Source organism: Panulirus ornatus, chromosome 19, assembly GCF_036320965.1.
Source record: "Panulirus ornatus isolate Po-2019 chromosome 19, ASM3632096v1, whole genome shotgun sequence".
Lineage (NCBI taxonomy): Eukaryota > Metazoa > Arthropoda > Malacostraca > Decapoda > Palinuridae > Panulirus > Panulirus ornatus.
The window spans coordinates 56244090-56270997 of NC_092242.1; the positions used below are offsets into that span (position 1 = coordinate 56244090).

Below are 26908 nucleotides of genomic sequence, written 5' to 3' on the forward strand. Positions count from 1 at the left end.
GAATAGATACATTTATGAGATTGTGATCAGATGAACCAATTGGGGGTGCAGTTGTTTGTTTATAATAGGATGGACTAGAGGTGAAAAACAATTCCAGAATATTAGGAGAGTGGTCACAGCTGCCAGGAATATGGGTAGGGTGGAAGATAATTTGTTCTAAATCATTGAGATAAAGAATGTGAGGGCTTCAATCCCTCCACCATCTGTATGGAGAGAATTCAACCATTCCCTTGGTGAACATTGAAAACCTTGAAGTAGAGGATCTCGGCTTGCGGGTGAGAGGATGTCACAGTCTCATGGCAGGAGTTTAGATAGTCAAAGAAGGATATAAAATTTGTTGAATTAGGAGGGCGATATGCAAAACAGAGGGAAAGTGTGGAAATAGGGAGACAGACCTTGAGCCACATAACATCAAAGTTGGGAGAGTCAAGGTCCTTGAGGAATGCAACAGGTTATCAGTACCCAACCTGGACAAGATAGGGTAATAACAATATTGTGACAAGCCAACACTAATAAGTAGAGGAACTAATGGTAGGAATGACAACTGAAATGGGACCATGTAAAAAGGAAGTTAGAAAGATCCAAATTCCATTTTTTTTTCTTTTTTACACCTGTAGTTGTTATGTGTGGGCCAAAAAGAATTCGCTGCCACTTTCTCTGCTTATACTTGTGGTAAACAAAGACCTGGATGCAGGGGTCACTTGGTATAAATCTGGCTGAGAAGCAATGAATTAAGGTTTTCTCTAGTTAAGGAGGCCTTCCTGAATTGCACCTACTTATGGTTACACCATGAGTAAAAAAGTCATCTTTGGTGAAGTTGTATTTCATTGAAGAACCTTTCATTCCAAAGTAGTCCATGATTTTCCCTGCCATTGATTGTAGTGCAGACTTAAAAGAGTTATATGATGACTTAGTCGAGCAGGGACCCATCCCCTTTAGATTTGTTTTGACCTTATGGGTGAAAAGAGAGGGAAAGATTTGCTCAAGAATTTTACTAAGAAAATATGGAAAACATATTTTTGAGCTGGAATATTCGTTTTTTCCTTTTTTTCACATGCCCAGCCCCCCTCCTTCTGGAGAGGCTAGCTCTTCTCACAGTGACCTTTGAGAGTTTGAGACTGACAACTCAAACAACTGTGAGGGCTTCAATCCCTCCACCATCTGTACGGAGAGAATTCAACCATTCCCTTGGTGAACATTGAAAACCTTGAAGTAGAGGATCTCGGCTTGCGGGTGAGAGGATGTCACAGTCTCATGGCAGGAGTTTAGATAGTCAAAGAAGGATATAGAATTTGTTGAATTAGGAGGGCGACATGCAAAACAGAGGTATTATGAGCAGTTATGTTAAACTCCATTTCAGAACACATTTAGTTAGTTGATTTAAATGCATTTTGTCTGACTTTTGCATTATATCATATTTGCCTCTCACCAAAATCAGTAGTGTTGCTACAACAGCCTTAAAGGTGAACTCCTTAGTTATTAGGCAAGATAGGATCCTAATTTAAAAATATGCTTTTCATAAGTTCAAAGCCGACATTATGACGATAAGATCTGATAAATAAAACTGCTAATGATAATGAATACTTTCATGTCAGAGATGTATAGATTTCAAAGTCATAATAATGATAATAGCACTACTATTGATAATAATAGTGAAAATAACGATAATGTACAAAGGCAAGGGGATAAGAGTGAGTGCTCAAATTCCAGAGGTATAAGTTTGTTGAGTATTCCTGGTAAATTATATGTGAGGGTATTGATTGAGAGGGTGAAGGCATGTACAGAGCATCAGATTGGGGAAGAGCAGTGTGGTTTCAGAAGTGGTAGAGGATGTGTGGATCAGGTGTTTGCTTTGAAGAATGCATGTGAGAAATACTTAGAAAAGCAAATGGATTTGTATGTAGCATTTATGGATCTGGAGAAGATAGAGTTGATAGAGATGCTCTGTGGAAGGTATTAAGAATATATGGTGTGGGAGGCAAGTTGTTAGAAGCAGTGAAAAGTTTTTATTGAGGATGTAAGGCATGTGTATGTGTAGGAAGAGAGGAAAGTGATTGGTTCTCAGTGAATGTAGGTTTGCGGCAGGGGTGTGTGATGTCTCCATGGTTGTTTAATTTGTTTATGGTTGGGGTTGTTAGGGAGGTGAATGCAAGAGTTTTGGAAACAGGGGCAAGTATGCAGTCTGTTGTGGATAAGAGGGCTTGGGAAGTGTGTCAGTTGTTGTTCACTGATGATACAGCGCTGGTGACTGATTCATGTGAGAAACTGCAGAAGCTGGTGACTGAGTTTGGTAAAGTGTGTGAAAGAAGAAAGTTGAGAGTAAATGTGAATAAGAGCAAGGTTATTAGGTACAGTAGGGTTGAGGGTCAAGTCAATTGGGAGGTAAGTTTGAATGGAGAAAAACTGGAGGAAGTAAAGTGTTTTAGATATCTGGGAGTGGATCTGGCAGCGGATGGAACCATGGAAGCGGAAGTGAATCATAGGGTGGGGGAAGGGGCGAAAATTCTGGGAGCCTTGAAGAATGTTTGGAAGTTGAGAACATTATCTCGGAAATCAAAAATGGGTATGTTTGAAGGAATAGTGGTTCCGACAATGTTGTATGGTTGCGAGGCGTGGGCTATGGATAGAGATGTGCGTAGGAGGATGAATGTGGTGGAAATGAGATGTTTGAGGACAATATGTGGTGTGAGGTGGTTTGATCAAGTAAGTAATGTAAGGGTAAGAGAGATGTGTGGAAATAAAAAGAGTGTGGTTGAGAGAGCAGAAGAGGGTGTTTTGAAATGGTTTGGTCACATGGAGAGAATGAGGGAGGAAAGATTGACCAAGAGGATATATGTGTCAGAGGTGGAGGGAACGAGGAGAAGTGGGAGACCAAATTGGAGGTGGAAAGATGGAGTGAAATAGATTTTGAGTGATCGGGGCCTGAACATGCAGGAGGGTGAAAGGCATGCAAGGAATAGAGTGAATTGGAACGATGTGGTATACCAGGGTCGACGTGCTGTCAATGGATTGAACCAGGGCATGTGAAGCGTCTGGGGTAAACCATGGAAAGTTGTGTGGGGCCTGGATGTGGAAAGGGAGCTGTGGTTTCGGTGCATTATTACATGACAGCTAGAGACTGAGTGTGTACGAATGGGGCCTTTGTTGTCTTTTCCTAGCGCTACCTCGCACATTGAGGGGGGAGGGGGTTGTTAATCCATGTGTGGCGAGGTGGCGATGGGAATGAATAAGGGCAGACAGTATGAATTATGTACATGTTTATATATGTATATGTCTGTGTGTATATATATATGTATACATTGAGATGTATAGGTATGTATATTTGCGTGTGTAGACATGTATGTATATACATGTGTATGTGGGTGGGTTGGGCCATTCTTTCGTTTGTTCCCTTGCGCTACCTCACTAACGTGGGAGACAGCGACAAAGCAATATGAATATATAGAATATAAAATAATGATAATAATGATAATAATGTGAAATGTTTGGGGTAAACCTTGGAAAGGTCTGTAGGGCCTGTGTTTGTTTTATGTGATAACAACATGGCCACGCGATAACTTATGCGCACAATCAGATATCGTCTTGTCCAACAGTTCTATCCTCTTACATTATATACATGTATGTGGCTGGGTAGAGACAGGAATGGATGAAGGCAGAAAGTATGGATATGTGCAGATGTATATGTTTGTGTTTTTATATATATGTTTACGTTGAAATGTATATATGCATGAGTGGACATTTATGTATATACATGTGTATGTGGGTGGGTTGCGCCATTCCTTGTCTATTTCCTTGTGCTACCCCACTAATGCAGGAGACGGCGGTTAAGTATAATAAATATTATTATTCATTTTCATTTTATTATACTTTGTTGCTGTCTCCTGCGTTAGCGGGGTAGTGTAAGGAAACAGAGGAAAGAATCACTCAACCCACCTACATACACATGTATATACATACACATTCACACACACACATATGCATACCTATACATTTCAACGTATACATATATATACATACACAGAAATACACTTATATACACATGTACATAATTCATACTTGCTGCCTTTATTCATTCCCATCGCTACCTGGCCACACATGAAATGACACCCCCTCCCCCACACGCGCTCAAGGTAGTGCTTGGAAAACACAGCAAAGGCCACATTCATTCAATTTCAGTCTTTAGCTGTCATGTATAATGCACCAAAACCACAGCTCCCTTTCCACTTTCAGGCCCTACAAAACTTTCCATGGTTTATCCCAGACGCTTCACATTCCCTGGTTCAGTCCATTGACAGCATGTCGATCCTGGTATACCACATCATTCCAATGCACTCTATTCCTTGCATGCCTTTCACCGTCCTGCATATTCAGGCCCTGATCACTCAAATTCTTTTTCACTCCATCCTTCCACCTCCAATTTGATCTCCCACTTCTCGTTCCCTCCACCTCTGACACATATATCCTCTTTGTCAATCTTTCCTCACTCATTCTCTCCATGTGACCAAACCATTTCAATACACCCTCTTCTGCTCTCTCAACCACACTCTTTTTATTACCATACATCTCTCTTGCCCTTTCCTTACTTACTCAATCAAACCACCTCACACCACATATTGTCCTCAAACATCTCATTTCCAACACATCCACCCTCCTCCACACAATCCTATTTATAGCCCATGCCTCGCAACCATATAACATTGTTGGAACCACTATTCCTTCAAACATACCCATTTTTGCTTTCAGAGATAATATTCTCACTTTCCACACATTCTTCAACGCTCCCAGAACTTTCGCCCCCTCCCCCACCCTGTGACTCACTTCCACTTCCATGGTTCCATCCATTGCCAGATCCACTTCCAGATATCTAAAACACTTCACTTCCTCCAGTTTTTCTCCATTCAAACTTACCTCCCAACTGACTTGTCCCTCAACATTGCTCTTATTCACATTTACTCTCAGCTTTCTTATCTCATACACTTTACCAAACTCAGTCACCAGCTTCTGCAGTTTCTCACCAGAATCAGCCTCCAGCACTGTGTCATCAGTGAACAACAACTGCCTCACTTCCCAAGTCCTCATCCACGACAGACTGCATACTTGTCCCTCTCTCCAAAACTCTTTCATTCACCTCCCTAACAACCCCATCCATAAAGAAATTGAACAGCCATGGAGACATCACGCACCCCTGCTGCAAACCGACATTCACTGAGAACCAATCACTTTCCTCTCTTCCTACTTGTACATATGCCTTACATCCTTGATAAAAACTTTTCACTGCTTCTAGCAACTTGACTCCCACACCATATGCTCTTGATACCTTCCACAGAGCATCTCTATCAACTCTATCGTATGCCTTCTCCAGATCCATAAATGCTACATACAAATCCATTTGTTTTTAGAAGTATTTCTCACATGCATTCTTCAAAGCAAACACCTGATCCACACATCCTCTACCACTTCTGAAACCACACTGCTCTTCTCCCAATCTGATGCTCTGTACATGCCTTCACCCTCTCAATCAGTACCCTCCCATATAATTTCCCAGAAATACTCAATAAACTTATACCTCTGTAATTTGAACACTCACTCTTATTCCCTTTGCCTTTGTACAATGGCATTATGCATGCATTCTGCCAATCCTCAGGCACTTCACCATGAGCCATACATACATTGAATATCCTTATCAACCAGTCAACAACACAGTCACCCCCTTTTTTTAATACATTCCAGTGCAATACCGTCCAAACCCACTGTCGGCTTTCATCTTGCACAAAGCTTTCACTACCTCTTCTCTGTTTACCAAATCATTCTCCCTGACCCTCTCACTTCACACACCACCTTGACCTGGGAATAAAGGAGAAAGAATACTTCCCACACATTCCCTGTGTGTCATAGAAGGCAACTAAAGGGGACAGGAGCAGGGGCTAGAAACCCTCCCCTCCTTGTATTTTAACTTTCTAAAAGGGGAAACAGAAGATGGAGTCATGCGGATAGTGCTCATCCTCCTCAAAGGCTCAGATTGGGGTTCTAAATTTGTGTGGATTTAACTAAGGTGAGAAAAAAGGAGAAATAGGTAGTATGTTTGAGGAAAGGAACCTGGATGTTTTGGCTCTGAGTGAAACGAAGCTCAAGGGTAAAAGGGAATAGTGGTTTAGGAATGTTTTGGGTGTAAAGTCAGGGGTTGGTTAGAGGACAAGAGCAAAGGAAGGAGTAGCACTACTCCTGAAACAGGAGTGGTGGGAGTATGTGATAGAGTAAGAGAGTAAACTCTAGATTGATATGGGTAGAACTGAAAGTGAATGGAGTGAGATGGGTGATTATTGGTGCCTATGCACGTGGTCATGAGAAGAAAGATCATGAGAGGCAAGTGTTTTGGGAGCAGCTGAGTGAGTGTGTTAGCAGTTTTGATGCATGAGACTGAGTTATAGTGATGGGTGATTTGAATGCAAAGGTGAGTAATGTGACAGTTGAGGAATAATTGGTGTACATAGGGTGTTCAACATTGTAAATGGAAATGGTGAAGAGCTTGTAGATTTGTGTGTTGAAAAAGGGCTGGTGATAGGGAATACACGGTTTAAAAAGAGAGATATACGTAAGTATACGTATTTAAGTAGGAGAGATGGCCAGAGAGCGTTATTGGATTACTTATCAATTGATAGGCGCATGAAAGAGAGACTTTTGGATGTTAATGTGTTGAGAGGTGCAACTGGAGGATGTCTGATCATTATCTTGTGGAGGTGAAGGTGAAGATTTGTAGAGGTTTTCAGAAAAGAAGAGAGAATGTTGGGGTGAAGAGAGTGATGAGAGTGAGTGAGTTTGGGAAGGAGACTTGTGTGAGGAAGTACCAGGATAGACTGAGTGCAGAATGGAAAAAGATGAGAGCAAAGGATGTAAGGGGAGTGGGGGAGGAATGGGATGTATTTAGGGAAGCATTGATGGCTTGCGCAAAAGATGCCTGTGGCATGAGAAGAGTGGGAGGTGGGCAGATTAGAAAGGCTGAGTGGTGGGATAAAGTAGGATTATTAGTGAAAGAGGAGAGGGAGGCATTGGGACGATTTTTGCAGGGAAATAGTGCAAATGGCTGGGAGATGTATAAAAGAAAGAGACAGGAGGTCAAGAGAAAGGTGCAAGAGATGAAAACGAGGGCAAATGAGAGTTGGGGTGAGAGAGTATCATTAAATTTTGGGGAGAATAAAAAATGTTTTGAAAGGAGGTAAATAAACTGCATAAGACAAGAGAACAAATGGGAACATCAGTGAAAGGGGCTAATGAGGTGGTAATAACAAGTGATGGTGATGTGAGGAGATGGAGTGAGTATTTTGAAGGTTTATTGAATGTGTTTGATGATAGAGTTTCAGATATAAGTATAATAAATAGATAAATGTATGTATATAGATATATGAATAGATAGCATCATTGGGATGGTCTTGATTAGAGCCTCAGTTGCCTGTTCCATCTCAGCTAATATATAAAAAAGAAATGAATTATCCAACAACCTAAGGAGATTGTGGAATACTGTTTGTATGACTGATGAAGAGTAAACATCTTGGAAATATGGTTGTTTTCATTGTTATGCTTTTTCTGCTGTAAGAAGAGTCTTTCAGTTTTTTCTCAAATGACATGTGAGTTCTGCATTTTGAGATTATAGTACATTATTAGTCATATAGTCAAAAGTGAGGAACTCATTACATCTGTTTTCCTTCCTGCATAAACTTAACTCTGTTTGTTCAAGCATCCTAATGATTGCCTAACTTTAAACAGTGGTTATGTTTCATAATGGAAAAACTTTCTATTTGTGTACCTTTTATTGTACTTTAGTCACTAACCATTTGTGATACAGAGCATCAGATTGGGGTAAGAGCAATGTGGTTTCAGAAGTGGTAGAAGATGTGTGGATCAGGTGTTTGCTTTGAAAAATGTATGTGAGAAATACTTAGAAAAACAGATGGATTTGTATATAGCATTTATGGACCTGGAGAAGGCATATGATAGAGTTGATAGAGATGCTTTCCTTTCCTTGGTTTTCCCTGGACATTTAACATGCCTTGGTTTAGTCCATTGACAGCATGTCGACCACTGTATACCATATCTTTCCAATTTCCTCTATCCCATGCATGCCTTTCACCTTCCTGCATGTTCAGGCCCCAGTCACTCATTATGTTTTTTGATTTATCCTTCTATCTCCAACATGCTCTCCTCATCCTCTTTGTTCCCTCCACTTTTGACACATATATCCTCTTTGTCAACCGTTCCACACTCACTCTCTCCTTAAGTCTAAACCATTCCAGCACACCCTCTTCAGCTGTCTGTCAACCACACACCTTTTCATTATCGCACCTCTGTCTTACCCATTCATTACTTACTCGATTAAACCATCTCATACCACATATCTTCAAACATTTCATTTCCAACACATTCACCCTCCTCCACACAGCCTTATCAATAGCCCGTACCTCACATCCTTATGATATTGTCCGGAACAATCAACCTTCAAATATACCCATTTTCTACTTCTCAGCTAGCGATTTCTCTTTCCATACATTCTTCAGGGCTCCCAAAAATTTGACACCTCACCCACCTTGTAACTCCCTTCCACTTCATTTGCTCCATTCACTGCCATGTCCACTCCATGGCATCTAAAACTCTTCAATTCCTCCAGTGTTTTGCATTCAAACATACTGAAACTAACCTGTCCTTCAACCCAGCTAAACCTTATAACCTTGCTTTTATTCACACTTACTCTTAACTCTCTCCTTTCACACATACTTCCAAACTCATTCACCAGCTTCTGCAGTTTCATATTCATGTATGCAACCATTGGTGAATTATCAGCAGACATCTGACTATTTTCCCATGTTCTCTCATCCCCCACAGACTTCATACTTGCCCCTTTCTCAAAGACTCATATTTACTTCCTTCATCATTCCATCCTTAAACAAATTAAACAACCATGATGACGTCACGCAATCCTTCCACAGACCAACCTTCACTTATAAGCATTCTCTCTCTTCTTACTAATACACATGCCCTGCACCCTTGATAAAAACTTGTCACTTCTAGCAGCTTTCCACCCACACCACATATTCTTAATACCTTTCACAAGGCATTTCAATCAACCCTAGTATATGCCTTTTCCAGATCCATAAATGGCACATACAGATTCATCTGTTTCTCTCAGTATTTCTCACACACATTTGTTAAAACAAACACCTGATCCACGCATCCTCTACTGCTTCTGAAACCACACTATTTCTCCCCAGTCTGATGCTCTGTATATACCTTCACCCAATCAATCAATACCCATCCATACAACTTAAGAGGTACTTTCAACAAAACTATGCCTCTTTTGTGGGAACATTCACCTTTATCCCCCTTGCCTTTATACAGTGTCACTATGCAAGCATTCTGCCGACGTAAAATTAATGAAGTACATGAGACTTACCGTAGGTCAGTTGAAATGTGCTTTGAATTTTATGAAGCAAATCACCTCTGCTAGAAGGGAGCTTTCACATGCCCACCTCTCCCACCCTACGCTCTGTAGCGTCTTGTGGCTTACATATTTCTAGCAGTGCAAAATGTTCAGTTACTTTCATGTGGTTGGTCGTACTCTTTAAAGTCTGGTGGCGTGAAGCGGCAAAGCGTATCATGTGAAAGCTCCCTTCTAGCAGAGGTGATTTGCTTCATAAAATTCGAAGCACATTTCAACCGACCTACGGTAAGTCTCATGTACTTCATTAATCCTCAGGTATCTCTATGATCCATACATACATTGAAATTCCTAACGAACCAGTCAACAACGCTGTCACACCCTTTCTTGATAAATTCAGTTGCAGTGCCATCCACTCTAGCTGCTTTGCCACACTTCATCTTACGCAAAGCTTTCACCACTTCTTTTTTCACCAAACCACTCTCCGTAACTGTTTCACTTTGCATACCACCCTAACCCAAACACCCTACATCTGCCATGCTGTCATCAAACACATTCAACAGCCGTCCGAAATACTCAGATACTCTCTCCATCTCCTCACCTCATCACTACCTGTTATCACTTCCCTTTTTGACCCCTTCACTGATGTTCCTAGTTGTTCTTGTTTTTCGTATCTTATTAACCTCCTTCCAAAGCATCTTATTCTCCTTAGATTTTACTGGTCCTTGCTCACTCCAACTCTCATTTGCCTTCTTTTTCAACCCTTTCACCTTCCTCTTGACCTCCTGCCACTTTCTCTTATACATCCCTCAATCATCTGCATACCTTCCCTGTAAGTGCTGCCCAAACACCTCTCTTTTCTCTTTCACTAGCTACTTCATCCCACCACTCATTACACTTTGTAATCTGCCCACCTCTCATCTTTCGCAGCCACATGCATATCATGTACATGCCAGCCCTGCTTCTATAGATGCCTCCCATTCCTCACCCACTCCTCTTGCTTCATTTACTCTCACCTTTTGCCATTCTATGCTCAATCTCTGGTAATTCTTCACACAAGGCTCCTTTCCATGCTCACTTACTCTCACCACTCTCATCTCACTGATATTGTTTCCTCTTTCCTGAAAACTTCTACAAACCTTCACCCTTGACTCCACAAGATCATACATCCTGCCAGCTGCCCCTTTCAGCACATTTACATCCAAAAGTCTATTTTTTACATGCCTATCAATTAATATGTAATACAGTAACATCTGCTGACCATCTCTCCTACTCACATACATATACTTCTATATGTCCTTCTTTTTGAACCTAGTATTCTCAATCACCAGTCCTTGTTCAGCGCACAAATCCACAAGCTGTTCACCATTTCTATTAATGATACTGAATACCTCTTTCCCCAATTATACCTTCAGCTGCCACATTATTCACCTTCACATTGGAATCACTCATCACTAATTCCCGGTCTCTTGCATCAAAACTGCCAACACACTAACTGATCTGCACTTATGGTTACCCATCTCTTGCAATCCACTTTCGTTTTTACCCACATCAGTCTAGAGGGATACTATGAAAGATATGGCTAATTAAGTAAAATTTGTGGAAAACTGAGCTGATGTGGACATGAGGGAAAAAGGAGCGACAAAAGAAGTGTAATTACCTGAGTTAAGAGAGTGCTTTCATGTACAGCAGAAGACTGAAAATAGTTTGAAGGCAGTGTAAGGTAATGCAGATTGAGGTATCATAATGAAGGAGTATTTGCAGGTGTAGAAAGCCCATAGTAATTAGATATTGTTTTCTATCATCTGCCCACTTGGTACCTGGCAATGATGATGAATCACAGATAGCTGATTGGTTAAAACTTTGTGTGAATGACAGAACTGTCTTAGTCTGGTCAGCAAATTGATTCAAAGGCCCTGAATTGCAAAAGGATTACTAATCAATACAGAAGTGCATGACAGAGATCAGTATGGATTATAGTGTGATGTTTGATTTCAATCAGAATTCTTATGATGTCATTTTGGTTTGTTACAGAAACCACAAGTACCTTCAGTAGCACTCCACCGTTTCAACGTGAACGTAGGTTTTGGCTTGCTGAATTATTTTTTTTTACCAAACCTTTTGATAGAAGATTGTGGAATGTGAGATTGGGATGGCAGACAATATATTTGCTTGTATTTCTGTATGCAGAGAAACAAAATTAGGTAGGGCTGAGATGAAAAAAAATTGGGAGTATTGAGTGTATACTAAACTATAGTATAAGTGGGAGAAAAATAGCTATGCTAGGGGAGATAAATGTAAGCTCTAGGACTGGCACAGTGGAAGGTATTGAAGGAGAATGGGCAGTACCAGATGTGAATGGTGTGGAGGTTTCAGTAGATTTTTTGGGCAAAGAAAGGTATGTCCCTAGTAAGAACCTGTTTTGAACATAAGTGAATTAATAGGTATACATGGATAAGTGATGAAGAGGAAACAAGCAAAAGTCTTTTATAGAGTATAGGGCAGGAGATGAAAGCTCAAGGAGAATGTGTTGGATTTAGCTGTAATAATGTTTTTCAGATCATGAAGTAATAAGAGCAAAGGTGATGATTAGGACCAAAAGGGTATATATTTTTAAAGGTGTAGAAATAAGATGAAGGTAAAAGTTTAGAGACTGAATGGAGTGGATATAAAACTAGAGTGCTTGATAAATGTAAACAAAAAGAATGGCAGAGCATGGAGCAAAGATTACTTAATGTCGTGTGTAATTTAAAAATGTTCAGTTCTCTCATATCTTATTTCCGGATGAGAAGACAGTGTGCTGCTAATGCACTCGGAAAAAAGCTCTGTCACATTGTTAACAATCTAACTGTTGCTACAGTGTCATATATCTCATATTGCTATGGGAGAGAACTTTTGTATTTTTGTGTTTTATTTATAAGCACCTCAGGTCCCATTTCTGAGAAAGTCTTGGTGTTACCCAGGATCACTTTCTAAAGACTTGCTGCCCAAGGCTGTTACACTTCTTATAGCAAGGTAATGTATACTGCTTTGGAGTGAGAAATTCTTTGACAATACTCTATTTCCTATGATACTGCATCACCAAAGGTGACTTTCTACTTGCAGTATAAAGTGTAACCTTGGGCAGAGTCCAGTAGTACTATATGATAGGGGAAGAAAGAATTCTAACTCTGTTTTCCCAGCATGTCATAAAAAATGACTAAAGGAGGTGGGGTGGGGACCTGGAAACCCTCCCCTTCTTGTATTTCAGTTTCTTAGCGAGGAAACAGAAGGAAATCAGGTTGGTGTTTCTGAATGTGTGGATGTAACCAGACTGAGAAGTGAGGAGAGATAGGTAGTATGTTTGAGGAAAGAAACTAGAATGTTTTGGTTCTGAGTTAAACAGTGCTCAAGGGTACAGGGAATGAATGGTTTGGAAATGTCTTAGGAATAAAGTCAGGGATTAGAGAGAGGACAAGAGCAAAGGAAGGAGTAATGCAACTCCTTCAGCAGTTGTGGGAGAGTGTGATAGAGTGTAAGGAAATCAATTCTAGATTGATTTGAGTAAAACTGAAAGTAGATGGGGAGAGATGGATGACTATTGGTGCGTATGTACCTGGCCATAAGAAGAAAGATCATCACAGGCAAGTGTTTTAGGAGAGGCTGAGCAAGTGTGTCAGGAGTTTTGGTGTACGAGAACGGATATTAATCATGGGTGATTTAAATGCAAAGGTAAGTAATATGGCAGTTAAGGGTACAGAAATGGTGAGGAGCTTGTGCAGTTGTGTGCTGAAAAAAAAGACTGGTGACTGGGAATACCTGGTTTAAAAAGAGATATAGACACATATATATATATAGACATACATATATATATATATTTATTTATTCATTTATTATACTTTGTTGCTGTCTCCTGCGTTAGCAAGGTAGCGCAAGGAAACAGACGAAAGAATGGCCCAACTCACCCACATACACATGTATATACATACACGTCCACACACACACATATACATACCTGTACATCTCAACATATACATATATATACACACAAACATATACATATATACACATGTACATAATTCATACTGTCTGCCCTTATTCATTCCCATTGCCACCCTCCCACACATGAAATGAAAATCCCCTTCCCCTGCATGTACACAAGGTAGTGCTGGGAAAAGACAACAAAGGCCACATTCATTCACACTCAGTCTCTAGCTGTCATGTATAATGCACCGAAACCACAGCTCCCTTTCCACATCGAGGCCCCACGAAACTTTCCATGGTTTACCCCAGATGTTTCGCTGTACTGGTTCAATCCATTGACAGCACGTCGACCCCGGTATACCACATCATTCCAATTCACACTATTCCTTTCATGCCTTTCACCCTCCTGCATGTTCAGGCCCCGATCACTCAAAATCTTTTTCACTCCATTTCTCCACCTCCAATTTGGTCTCCCACTTCTCCTCATTCCCTCCACCTCAGACATATATGTCCTCTTTGTCAGTCTTTCCTCACTCATTCTCTCCATGTGACCAAACCATTTCAAAACACCCTCTTCTGCTCTTTCAACCACACTCTTTTTCTTACCACACATCTCTCTTACCCTTTCGTTACCTACCCGATCAAACCATCTCACACCAAATATTGTCCTCAAACATCTCATTTCCACCACATCCACCCTCCTCCACACAACTCTATATATAGCCCATGCCTCACAACCATATAACATTGTTGGAACCACTATTCCTTCAAACATACCCATTTTTGCTTTCCAAGATAACATTCTCGCCTTCCACACATTTTTCAAGGCCCCAGAACTTTTGCCCCCTCCCCCACTCTATGATTCACTTCCGCTTCCATGGTTCCATCCGCTGCCAAATCCCCTCTCAGATATCTAAAACACTTCACTTCCTCCAGTTTTTCTCCATTCAAACTTACCTCCCAATAGACTTGTCCCACAACCCTACTGTACCTAATAACCTTGCTCTTATTCACATTTACTCTCAGCTTTCTTCTTTCACACACTTTACCAAACTGTCACCAGCTTCTGCAGTTTCTTACCCGAATCAGCCACCAGCACTGTATCATCAGCAAACAACAACTGACTCACTTCCCAAGCTCTCTCATCCACAATAGACTGCATACTTGCCCCTCTCTCCAAAACTCTTGCATTCACCTCCCTAACAACCCCATCCATAAACAAATTAGACTACCATGGAGACATCATGCACCCCTGCCGCAAACCTACATTCACTGAGAACCAATGACTTTCCTCTCTTCCTACACGTACATATGCCTTACATCCTCGATAAAAACTTTTCACTGCTTCTAACAACTTACCTCCCACACCATATATTCTTAATACCTTCCACAGAGCATCTCTATCAACTCTATCATATGCCTTCTCCAGATCCATGAATGCTACATACAAATCCATTTGCTTTTCTAAGTATTTCTCACATACATTCTTCAAAGCAAACACCTGATCCACACATCCTCTACCACTTCTGATACCACACTGCTCTTCCCCAATCAGATGCTCTGTCCATGCTTTCACCCTCTCAATCAATACCCTCCGATATAATTTCCCAAAAATACTCAACAAACTTATACCTCTGTAAAAACTGCAAGCATTCCGCCAATCCTCAGGCACCTCACCATGAGTCATACATACATTGAATAACCTTACTAACCAGTCAACAATACAGTCACCCTATTCCACTGCAATACCATCCAAACCCGCTGCCTTGCCGGCTTTCATCTTTCGCAAAGCTTTTACTACCTCTTCTCTGTTTACCAAATCATTCTCCCTAACCCTCTCACTTTTGCACACCATCTCGACCAAAACATCTTATATCTGCCACTTTATCATCAACCACATTCAACAAACCTTCAAAATACTCACTCCATCTCCTTCTCACATCACCACTACTTGTTATCACCTCCCATTAGCCCCCTTCACTGATATTCCCATTTGTTCCCTTGTCTTACGCACTTTATATACCTCCTTCCAAAACATCTTTTTATTCTCCCTAAGATTTGATGATAATCTCTCACCCCAACTTTCATTTGCCCTCTTTTTCACCTCTTGCACCTTTCTCTTGACCCCCTGCCTCTTTCTTTTATACATCTCCCACTCATTTGCATTATTTCCCTGCAAAAATCGTCCAAATACCTCTCTCTTCTCTTTCACTAATAATCTTACTTTTTCAACCCACCACTCACTACCCTTTCTAATCTGCCCACTCCCCATGCTTCTCATGCCATAAGCATCTTTTGCGCAAGCCATCACTGCTTCCCTAAATACATCCCATTCCTCCCCCACTCCCCTTACGGCCTTTGTTCTCACCTTATTCCATTCTGTACTCAGTCTCTCCTGGTACTTCCTCACTCAAGTCTCCTTCGAAACCTCACTTACTCTCACCTCTCTCTTCACCCCAACATTCTCTCTTCTTTTCTGAAAACCTCTACATATCTTAACCTTCACCTCCACAAGATAATGATCAGACATCTCTCCAGTTGCACCTCTCAGCACATTAACATCCAAAATTCTCTCTTTCGCATGCCTATCAGTTAACATGTACTCCAATAACGCTGTCTGGCCATCTCTCCTGTTTACATATGTATACTTATATATATCTCTCTTTTTAAACCAGGTATTCCCAATCACCTGTCCTTTTTCAGCACATAAATGTACAAGCTCTTCACCATTTCCATTTACAACACTGAACGCCCCATGTACACCAATTATTCCCTCAACTGCCACATTACTCACCTTTGCATTCAAATCCCCCATCACTATAACTCGGTCTCGTTCATCAAAACTACTCACACACTCATTCAGCTGCTCCCAAAACACTTGCGTCTCATGATCTTTCTTCTCATGCCCAGGTGCATATGCACCAATAATCACCCATCTCTCTCCATCAACTTTCAATTTTACCCATATCAATCTAAAGTTTACTTTCTTACACTCTATCACATACTCCCACCACTCCTGTTTCAGGAGTAGTGTTACTCCTTCCCTTGCTCTTGTCCTCTCACTAACCCCTGACTTTACTCCTAAGACATTCCCAAACCACCCTTCCCCCTTTACCCATGAGCTTCGTTTCACTCAGAGCCAAAACATCCAGGTTCCTTTCCTCAAACATACTACCTATCTTTCCTTTTTTTCCTTTTAGAAAGGGTAGTGAGTGGTGGGATGAAGAAGTAAGAGTATTAGTGAAAGAGAAGAGAGAGGCATTTGGACGATTTTTGCAGGGAAAAAATGCAATTGAGTGGGAGATGTATAAAAGAAAGAGACAGGAGGTCAAGAGAAAGGTGCAAGAGGTGAAAAAAAGGGCAAATGAGAGTTGGGGTGAGAGAGTATCATTAAATTTTAGGGAGAATAAAAAGATGTTCTGGAAGGAGGTAAATAAAGTGCGTAAGACAAGGGAGCAAATGGGAACTTCGGTGAAGGGCGCAAGTGGGGAGGTGATAACAAGTAGTGGTGATGTGAGAAGGAGATGGAGTGAGTATTTTGAAGGTTTGTTGAATGTGTTTGATGATAGAGTGGCAGATATAGGGTGTTTTGGTCGAGGTGGTGTGCAAAGTGAGAGGGTTAGGGAAAATGATTTGGTAAACAGAGAAGAGGTAGTGAAAGCTTTGCGGAAGATGAAAGCCGGCAAGGCAGCAGGTTTGGATGGTATTGCAGTGGAATTTATTAAAAAAGGGGGTGACTGTATTGTTGACTGGTTGGTAAGGTTATTTAATGTATGTATGACTCATGGTGAGGTGCCTGAGGATTGGCGGAATGCGTGCATAGTGCCATTGTAAAAAGGCAAAGGGGATAAGAGTGAGTGCTCAAATTACAGAGGTATAAGTTTGTTGAGTATTCCTGGTAAATTATATGGGAGGGTATTGATTGAGAGGGTGAAGGCATGTACAGAGCATCAGATTGGGGAAGAGCAGTGTGGTTTCAGAAGTGGTAGAGGATGTGTGGATCAGGTGTTTGCTTTGAAGAATGTATGTGAGAAATACTTAGAAAAGCAAATGGATTTGTATGTAGCATTTATGGATCTGGAGAAGGCATATGATAGAGTTGATAGAGATGCTCTGTGGAAGGTATTAAGAATATATGGTGTGGGAGGAAAGTTGTTAGAAGCAGTGAAAAGTTTTTATCGAGGATGTAAGGCATGTGTACGTGTAGGAAGAGAGGAAAGTGATTGGTTCTCAGTGAATGTAGGTTTGCGGCAGGGGTGTGTGATGTCTCCATGGTTGTTTAATTTGTTTATGGACGGGGTTGTTAGGGAGGTAAATGCAAGAGTTTTGGAAAGAGGGGCAAGTATGAAGTCTGTTGGGGATGAGAGAGCTTGGGAAGTGAGTCAGTGGTTGTTCGCTGATGATACAGCGCTGGTGGCTGATTCATGTGAGAAACTGCAGAAGCTGGTGACTGAGTTTGGAAAAGTGTGTGGAAGAAGAAAGTTAAGAGTAAATGTGAATAAGAGTAAGGTTATTAGGTACAGTAGGGTTGAGGGTCAAGTCAATTGGGATGTGAGTTTGAATGGAGAAAAACTGGAGGAAGTGAAGTGTTTTAGATATCTGGGAGTGGATCTGGCAGCTGATGGAACCATGGAAGCGGAAGTGGATCATAGGGTGGGGGAGGGGGCGAAAATCCTGGGGGCCTTGAAGAATGTGTGGAAGTCGAGAACATTATCTCGGAAAGCAAAAATGGGTATGTTTGAAGGAATAGTGGTTCCAACAATGTTGTATGGTTGCGAGGCGTGGGCTATGGATAGAGTTGTGCGCAGGAGGATGGATGTGCTGGAAATGAGATGTTTGAGGACAATGTGTGGTGTGAGGTGGTTTGATCGAGTGAGTAACGTAAGGGTAAGAGAGATGTGTGGAAATAAAAAGAGCGTGGTTGAGAGAGCAGAAGAGGGTGTTTTGAAATGGTTTGGGCACATGGAGAGAATGAGTGAGGAAAGATTGACCAAGAGGATATATGTGTCGGAGGTGGAGGGAACGAGGAGAAGAGGGAGACCAAATTGGAGGTGGAAAGATGGAGTGAAAAGGATTTTATGTGATCGGGGCCTGAACATGCAGGAGGGTGAAAGGAGGGCAAGGAATAGAGTGAATTGGATCGATGTGGTATACCGGGGTTGACGTGCTGTCAGTGGATTGAATCAGGGCATGTGAAGCGTCTGGGGTAAACCATGGAAAGCTGTGTAGGTATGTATATTTGCGTGTGTGGACGTGTGTATGTACATGTGTATGGGGGGGGTTGGGCCATTTCTTTCGTCTGTTTCCTTGCGCTACCTCGCAAACACGGGAGACAGCGACAAAGTATAAAAAAAAAAAAAAAAAAAAGTATATATATATATATATATATATATATTTTTTGCTTTGTCGCTGTCTCCCGCGTTTGCGAGGTAGCGCAAGGAAACAGACAAAAGAAATGGCCCAACCCACCCCCATACACGTGTATATACATACGTCCACACACGCAAATATACATACCTACACAGCTTTCCATGGTTTACCCCAGACGCTTCACATGCCCTGATTCAATCCACTGACAGCACGTCAACCCCGGTATACCACATCGATCCAATTCACTCTATTCCTTGCCCTCCTTTCACCCTCCTGCATGTTCAGGCCCCGATCAAACAAAATCTTTTTCACTCCATCTTTCCACCTCCAATTTGGTCTCCCACTTCTCCTCGTTCCCTCCACCTCTGACACATATATCCTCTTGGTCAATCTTTCCTCACTCATTCTCTCCATGTGCCCAAACCATTTCAAAACACCCTCTTCTGCTCTCTCAACCACGCTCTTTTTATTTCCACACATCTCTCTTACCCTTACGTTACTTACTCGATCAAACCACCTCGCACCACACATTGTCCTCAAACATCTCATTTCCAGCACATCCATCCTCCTGCGCACAACTCTATCCATAGCCCACGCCTCGCAACCATATATATATATATATATATATATATATATATATATATATATATATATATGTGTGTGTGTGGGAGTATGCGATAGAATGGAAGAAAGTTGATGGAGAGAGATGGGTGATTATTGGTGCATATGCACCTGGGCATGAGAAGAAAGATCATGAGAGGCAAGTGTTTTGGGAGCAGCTGAATGAGTGTGTTAGTGGTTTTGATGCACGAGACCGGGTTATAGTGATGGGTGATTTGAATGCAAAGATGAGTAATGTGGCAGTTGAGGGAATAATTGGTATACATGGGGTGTTCAGTGTTGTAAATGGAAATGGTGAAGAGCTTGTAGATTTATGTGCTGAAAAAGGACTGATGATTGGGAATACCTGGTTTAAAAAGCGAGATACACATAAATATACGTATGTAAGTAGGAGAGATGGCCAGAGAGCGTTATTGGATTACGTGTTAATTGACAGGCGCGCGAAAGAGAGACTTTTGGATGTTAATGTGCTGAGAGGTGCAACTGGAGGGAAGTCTGATCATTATCTTGTGGAGGCTAAGGTGAAGATTTGTATGGGTTTTCAGAAAAGAAGAGTGAATGTTGGGGTGAAGAGGGTGGTGAGAGTAAGTGAGCTTGGGAAGGAGACTTGTGTGAGGAAGTACCAGGAGAGACTGAGTACAGAATGGAAAAAGGTGAGAACAATGGAAGTAAGGGGAGTGGGGGAGGAATGGGATGTATTTAGGGAATCAGTGATGGATTGCGCAAAAGATGCTTGTGGCATGAGAAGAGTGGGAGGTGGTTGATTAGAAAGGGTAGTGAGTGGTGGGATGAAGAAGTAAGATTATTAGTGAAAGAGAAGAGAGAGGCATTTGGACGATTTTTGCAGGGAAAAAATGCAATTGAGTGGGAGATGTATAAAAGAAAGTGACAGGAGGTCAAGAGAAAGGTGCAAGAGGTGAAAAAGAGGGCAAATGAGAGTTGGGGTGAGAGAGTATCATTAAATTTTAGGGAGAATAAAAAGATGTTCTGGAAGGAGGTAAATAAAGTGCGTAAGACAAGGGAGCAAATGGGAACTTCAGTGAAGGGCGCAAATGGGGAGGTGATAACAAGTAGTGGTGATGTGAGAAGGAGATGGAGTGAGTATTTTGAAGGTTTGTTGAATGTGTTTGATGATAGAGTGGCAGGTATAGGGTGTTTTGGTCGAGGTGGTGTGGAAAGTGAGAGGGTTAGGGAAAATGATTTGGTAAACAGAGAAGAGGTAGTAAAAGCTTTGCGGAAGATGAAAGCCAGCAAGGCAGCAGGTTTGGATGGTATTGCAGTGGAATTTATTAAAAAAGGGGGTGACTGTATTATTGACTGGTTGGTAAGGTTATTTAATGTATGTATGACTCATGGTGAGGTGCCTGAGGATTGGCGGAATGCGTGCATAGTGCCATTGTACAAAGGCAAAGGGGATAAGAGTGAGTGCTCAAATTTCAGAGGTATAAGTTTGTTGAGTATTCCTGGTAAATTATATGGGAGGGTATTGATTGAGAGGGTGAAGGCATGTACAGAGCATCACATTGGGGAAGAGCAGTGTGGTCTCAGAAGTGGTAGAGGATGTGTGGATCAGGTGTTTGCTTTGAAGAATGTATGTGAGAAATACTTAGAAAAGCAAATAAATTTGTATGTAGCATTTATGGATCTGGAGAAGGCATATGATAGAGTTGATAGAGATGCTCTGTGGAAGGTATTAAGAATATATGGTGTGGGAGGCAAGTTGTTAGAAGCAGTGAAAAGTTTTTATCGAGGATGTAAGGCATGTGTACGTGTAGGAAGAGAGGAAAGTGATTGGTTCTCAGTGAATGTAGGTTTGTGGCAGGGGTGTGTGATGTCTCCATGGTTGTTTAATTTGTTTATGGATGGGGTTGTTAGGGAGGTGAATGCAAGAGTTTTGGAAAGAGGGGCAAGTATGAAGTCTGTTGGGGATGAGAGAGCTTGGGAAGTGAGTCAGTTGTTGTTCGCTGATGATACAGCGCTGGTGGTTGATTCATGTGAGAAACTGCAGAAGCTGGTGACTGAGTTTGGTAAAGTGTGTGATAGAAGAAAGTTAAGAGTAAATGTGAATAAGAGCAAGGTAATTAGGTACAGTAGGGTTGAGGGTCAAGTCAGTTGGGAGGTAAGTTTGAATGGAGAAAAACTGGAGGAAGTAAAGTGTTTTAGATATCTGGGAGTGGATCTGGCAGCGGATGGAACCATGGAAGCGGAAGTGAATCATAGGGTGGGGGATGGGGCGAAAATCCTGGGAGCCTTGAAGAATGTGTCGAAGCTGAGAACATTATCTCGGAAAGCAAAAATGGGTATGTTTGAAGGAATAGTGGTTCCAACAATGTTGTATTTTTGCGAGGCGTGGGCTATAGATAGAGTTGTGCCCAGGAGGGTGGATGTGCTGGAAATGAGATGTTTGAGGACAACATGTGGTGTGAGGTGGTTTGATCGAGTAAGTAATATAAGGGTAAGAGAGATGTGTGGAAATAAAAAGAGCGTGGTTGAGAGAGCAGAAGAGGGTGTTTTGAAATGGTTTGGGCACATGGAGAGAATGAGTGAGGAAAGATTGACCAAGAGGATATATGTGTCGGAGGTGGAGGGAACAAGGAGAAGTAGGAGACCAAATTGGAGGTGGAAAGATGGAGTGAAAAAGATTTTGTGTGATCGGGGCCTGAACATGCAGGAGGGTGAAAGGAGGGCAAGGAATAGAGTGAATTGGATCGATGTGGTATACCGGGGTTGACGTACTGTCAGTGGATTGAATCAGGGCATGTGAAGCGTCTGGGGTAAACCATGGAAAGCTGTGTAGGTATGTATATTTGTGTGTGTGGACTTGTATGTATATACATGTGTATGGGGGTGGGTTGAGCCATTTCTTTTGTCTGTTTCCTTGCGCTACCTCGCAAACGCGGGAGACAGTGACAAAGCAAAAAAAAAAAAAAATATATATATATATATATATATATATATATATATATATATATATATATATATGTGTATGTGTGTGTGTGGTTTCGGTGCATTATTACATGACAGCTAGAGACTGAGTGTGAACGAATGGGGCCTTTGATGTCTTTTCCTAGCGCTACCTCGCACACATGAGGGGGGAGGGGGTTGTTATTCCATGTGTGGCGAGGTGGCAATGGAAACAAATAAAGGCAGACAGTATGAATTATGTACATGTGTATATATGTATATGTCTGTGTGTGTATATGTATGTGTACATTGAGATGTATAGGTATGTATATTTGCGTGTGTGGACGTGTATGCATATACATGTGTATGTGGGCGGGTTGGGCCATTCTTTCGTCTGTTTCCTTGCGCTACCTCGCTAACGCGGGAGACAGTGACAAAGCAAAATAAATGAATGAATAAATATATATATATATGTATATATATATATATATATATATATATATATATATATATATATATATATATATATATATATATATATATATATTAAATATTCATTATATTCATTATATCTATATACATACATCTAAAGATACATACGAGTTTCTGCTCTGTATATCCTTATGTTACACTTTTTCAGAAGAAATCGGTTATACTTGTCCCCCGGGTACGACCCACGAGGACTGTGCACTGCCTTGTGATAGCATATGTATGTACCATCTTTCAATTCTACGACGCTGGTATGGTGAATGTTTGGTGAGTAGTTCATGTTTGTTGATAGTATTTTACATGTATGAGGAACGTGACAGCCACCCAGGGAGAGCTAATATTATCAGTCTTGGGTGTGGGGGCACGTTTTCTCAAAGATTTAGCCCATTATAGAAAGCCCACGTTTGCTCACAGTAGTGTCTCCTCTTATTATACATCTTTTTGGGAACATCCATGACTGTTACCCAATAATTCTCATTTTTTCGCATAAACTGGCAACTGTTCCTGCATGAACCGTTTAGGATACCAACTAACAATCCAGTTCAAGAGTGCTCATTGCTGCCTTTTGACAGTTGATAAGTTGTCATTATTTTGATTTGTTTGCACATTGTTTTATGATAATACCAATTAGATAATAAATGAAAGTGTATATTTCTATTTCTCTTCGTAGATTCCTCCTCAAAAGTTCAGATTGGGATGTCTGAATGTATGAGGAAGTAACCAAGATGAGAAGAGAGGAGTGATAGGTACTATGTTTGAGGAAAGAAGCCTGGATGTTCTGGCTCTGAGTAAAATGAAGCTTAACGGGAAAGGGGAAGAATAGTCTGGAAGCGTTTTTGGAGTAAAGTCGGAGGTTGGTGAGAGTAGAAGAGCTAAGGAAGGAATAGCACCACTACTGAAGCAGGAGTTGGGGGGGAAGGATAGAGTGTAGGAAAGTAAATTCTAGATTGATGTGGGTAAAGCATAGATTGGATTATGAGAGATGGATGATTATTGGTGCTTATGCACCTGGCCATGAGAAGAAAGATCATTAGAGGCAAGTGTTTTGGGAGCAGCTGAGTGAGTGTCAGCAATTCTATTGATGCTGGCTAATTCATGCTAGCAATTGAGTCAGGTTGGCTTGGACTTAGTTGCCTCATGGATCCTGTAGAATGGAAACAGCAGTTTTCAAGTAACTCACCAGGACACAATCCTGTTTGGAGGAAAGACCAAGTTTGGTATATAGGGAAGTAGATTGTGTCCACTGAGGGGTCCCGAGGATGATATAAGCAGCCTTCCTCTGGATAACTTCGAGACAGTTGACAACAGTCTGACAATGTTGAAGAGGGCAGGGGTGGCGTAGTTGCCACAGGATCGGACCAAGGACTTATATATGGTGAGAAGTACAGGGATGGTGGCACCAAGGGAATCCCTGCACACGGTAGAGAGGGGAGTGAGATGCCAAAAGCATGTTTCTCAAAGGTAGCGGACTTCAGGGATCTAACAATGTGTGTGAGTTACATACACATCCAGGTATTCTGTTTCATTGACCCAGTCCAAGGGTATTCCTGATAAGAACAGGGGGAGGTACAACACACCCATGCCACATGGCTTTTGTTTTTGCTGTCGAAGGACGGAAACCAAGTGAGATCACGCTCCCTGGCGACCAAATCAAAGGGTTCCTGCATGCCAGGGGAGTCAGGGGCTAGGAGGAGGAAATCGTCAGCATATCTTGAGTGGAAACTCTTGTTGGCCATAGGAGAGATGCAATGGAGTACATGAGAGTGTTAAACAAGGTGGGACTCAGGACTCCACCTTGAGGGTGCTGAGTTTCATTTCTTGAACGGGAGATATAGAGCCTTCACTGAGAACCTGGGCCTGACGTCCCGTGAGGTAAGAGGCAATCCATCAAAGAAGTTGCCCTTTATCCCCTAAACGTGCAAATTCAACTGAAATTAGGGCAGGCTGAGCCGCATCAAAGACTCCAATAAATATCAAGGAAGATGGAGACAAGGGCAGCCTGACTGCAATAAAGGGAAGCAATGGAGTGTGCTGTCTATGATGTTGTATGAAACTATTGAGGGAGTTGTGAAAGCCACCTATAGTGTGAAGAAGACAACAAAGTATTATTCTCTCCATCATCTTGCAAACACAGGAAGTAAGGCTAAGGTGATATTTCCCAGAATCTCCCAGTTTAGGGATCGGAATAATAGTGGCCTTTTTCCAGTTTGATGGGAGAGCCCAAGTTCATATAACATATTGTAGAGAGCGAGTCTGATCATCCGTAGGAGGGGGGTCTTTTCCAGAGTGATGAGCACAGTCAAGCTCGAACTGTGTGATGGGATGATCAGCGCAGGGGAGGTAAGAGAAACATGAACAATAGGTACAGACACATCAATGCGAGCCTGCACCGCCTCCTGCAGAGGATCTGGAAGTGCCTCAAAGAAGGAAGCTTTTGACCAGTCCTCCAATAAAAAACAGACGAGGAGGGGGCAGGGTTGGGAAGAGGCCTCTGTCAAGTACTCTGTATAGCATTAATCTAATTCCAGACATAGGAGGGTTATGTCTGAAACAAGAAAGACTCCATGAAGCAGAGCAACTCTGCCTCACAAATCCAGCAGTGCTCCTGGGTTGTAAAGGAGCACCAGTTTTTGAAGTCTTCCCAATCCCCTAGAGACCGAGACCTCCATATGGTAGAGTGGAGATCAAGGGTTACCTGCCAAAGATATCTCATGGCAGGGATACAGTACCAGTAGTTGTTGGTACTTCTAGGGTGATGGTGGAGGCATAGAGGGGCAGCGCGATTGAGAGTCATGCACAGCATCAACAAAATCAACACTATAGGAGTCAAGTGACCGAGGGACAACGTAGGAATCCACCCAGGTGGAAAGGTGTTGAATAAAGGGTGGAACAGCATCTTGTGTGAGACAAAGGCAAGGGGACCGATAAGGAGCTGATGTAGGGGGCCGAGAAGGAGAGCTTGAGATGGGTAGTAATGGCAAGGTGGTCACTCTACAGAGCAGGCTTGGTGTGGACGGTAGGATGAAAGGAGGTATAACGTTCAATAGTAGGCCATCATCAAGAAAACTATGGGGGACCGAGTAGGTTGGTAAGGACATAGAAAGCAAACATCATTATTACCAGCAAGAAACTGTGAGAGATTTGATCTATTGAGAGGACATGGAGTGGGTTGATGTGGAGTAGGAGTAGGATGGCGGGCATTAAAGTCACCAAGAATAAGATAGGAACCCTATCATGGAGGTTGTAGTGAACCTGAGGGTCCAGAGAGTCACTCTTGAAATGAACACTGACAACATTAAGGGTCCAGTCCCCAAGAGTAAGGGGAACAGAAAGTAACTCAGATGGGAGTTCATGTGAGTCAGGTAAAGGAAGATGAATAGATGGCATGCTGTTACGCTTGAGAGTGAGGAGGCCATGAGTCTGTCCATGGTGCCGAGGCAGGGTGTAAACAGTATAGCCGGGGAGGCAGAGTGGAGTAACATCGTCTGTGATGGTTTCCTGGAGTAGACCAACATCTTGATGGGAGAGCACAAACTGGGTGAGGTTTGTCCAATGAGGTCCAAGTCCCTAGATGTGCCATTTTAAGACTTAAGAGGAGGAAGCGGCCTCCACTGTGAGAGGGATAGACTGGGCTCCAAAGGATGTACCAAAATCTGTCGAGGATGTTGGAGAGGATGAAGAAAGAGTATCGCTACTGGCTGTACTTTTCATAAACTAAACACTATCGCCATCATTCTTTTGAACCAGTAACGCTGCTGCCAGTACTTTTAAAAGTAAGGAAGTTTTGGTAGTAATGGAGAGGGACAATAAAGGCTTGGGTGAGCAAGAGGTAGTGGTGCTGGTGAGTGACAGTGGGAGTCCAGGAATGCAGGAGATGGTGTTGACTGCTTTGCAGGGCCTGCAACAACCTCGTTCCAAGAACGGTGGGGAGAGAGAGGGAGGGGAGAATGTATGGGTGGAGGGGTGGTAGGGGAGAGATCAATGGGAAATCATTGGTGGGTGTAAGAGCGGGTGGTGGAGGGGATTGCAGTTCGGTTGGCAGGGGCTTTGTGAGAGATGAGGGCAGTGGAGCAAAGAAAGTTTTCCCTGGGTGAGTGCCAGGACGCTGCAGGCAGTTGACATTCCATGTGTGGT

The 26908-nt window shown here is 42.1% G+C and overlaps 1 protein-coding gene across 2 annotated transcripts in view; it reads left to right on the forward strand.

Annotated features, from left to right (window-relative positions):
* LOC139755522 (hemocytin-like) overlaps positions 1–26908 on the forward strand; it is a 420053-nt gene that overhangs the window by 109316 nt on the left and 283829 nt on the right. The window contains exons 40-41 of one of the 2 annotated variants that reach the window (XM_071673909.1): positions 11462–11506; positions 22926–23041. In XM_071673909.1, coding sequence (XP_071530010.1) covers positions 11462–11506; positions 22926–23041 — 161 coding nt within the window. The remainder of the gene's footprint in view (positions 1–11461; positions 11507–22925; positions 23042–26908) is intronic. The other variant, XM_071673910.1, reaches the window with a different exon arrangement.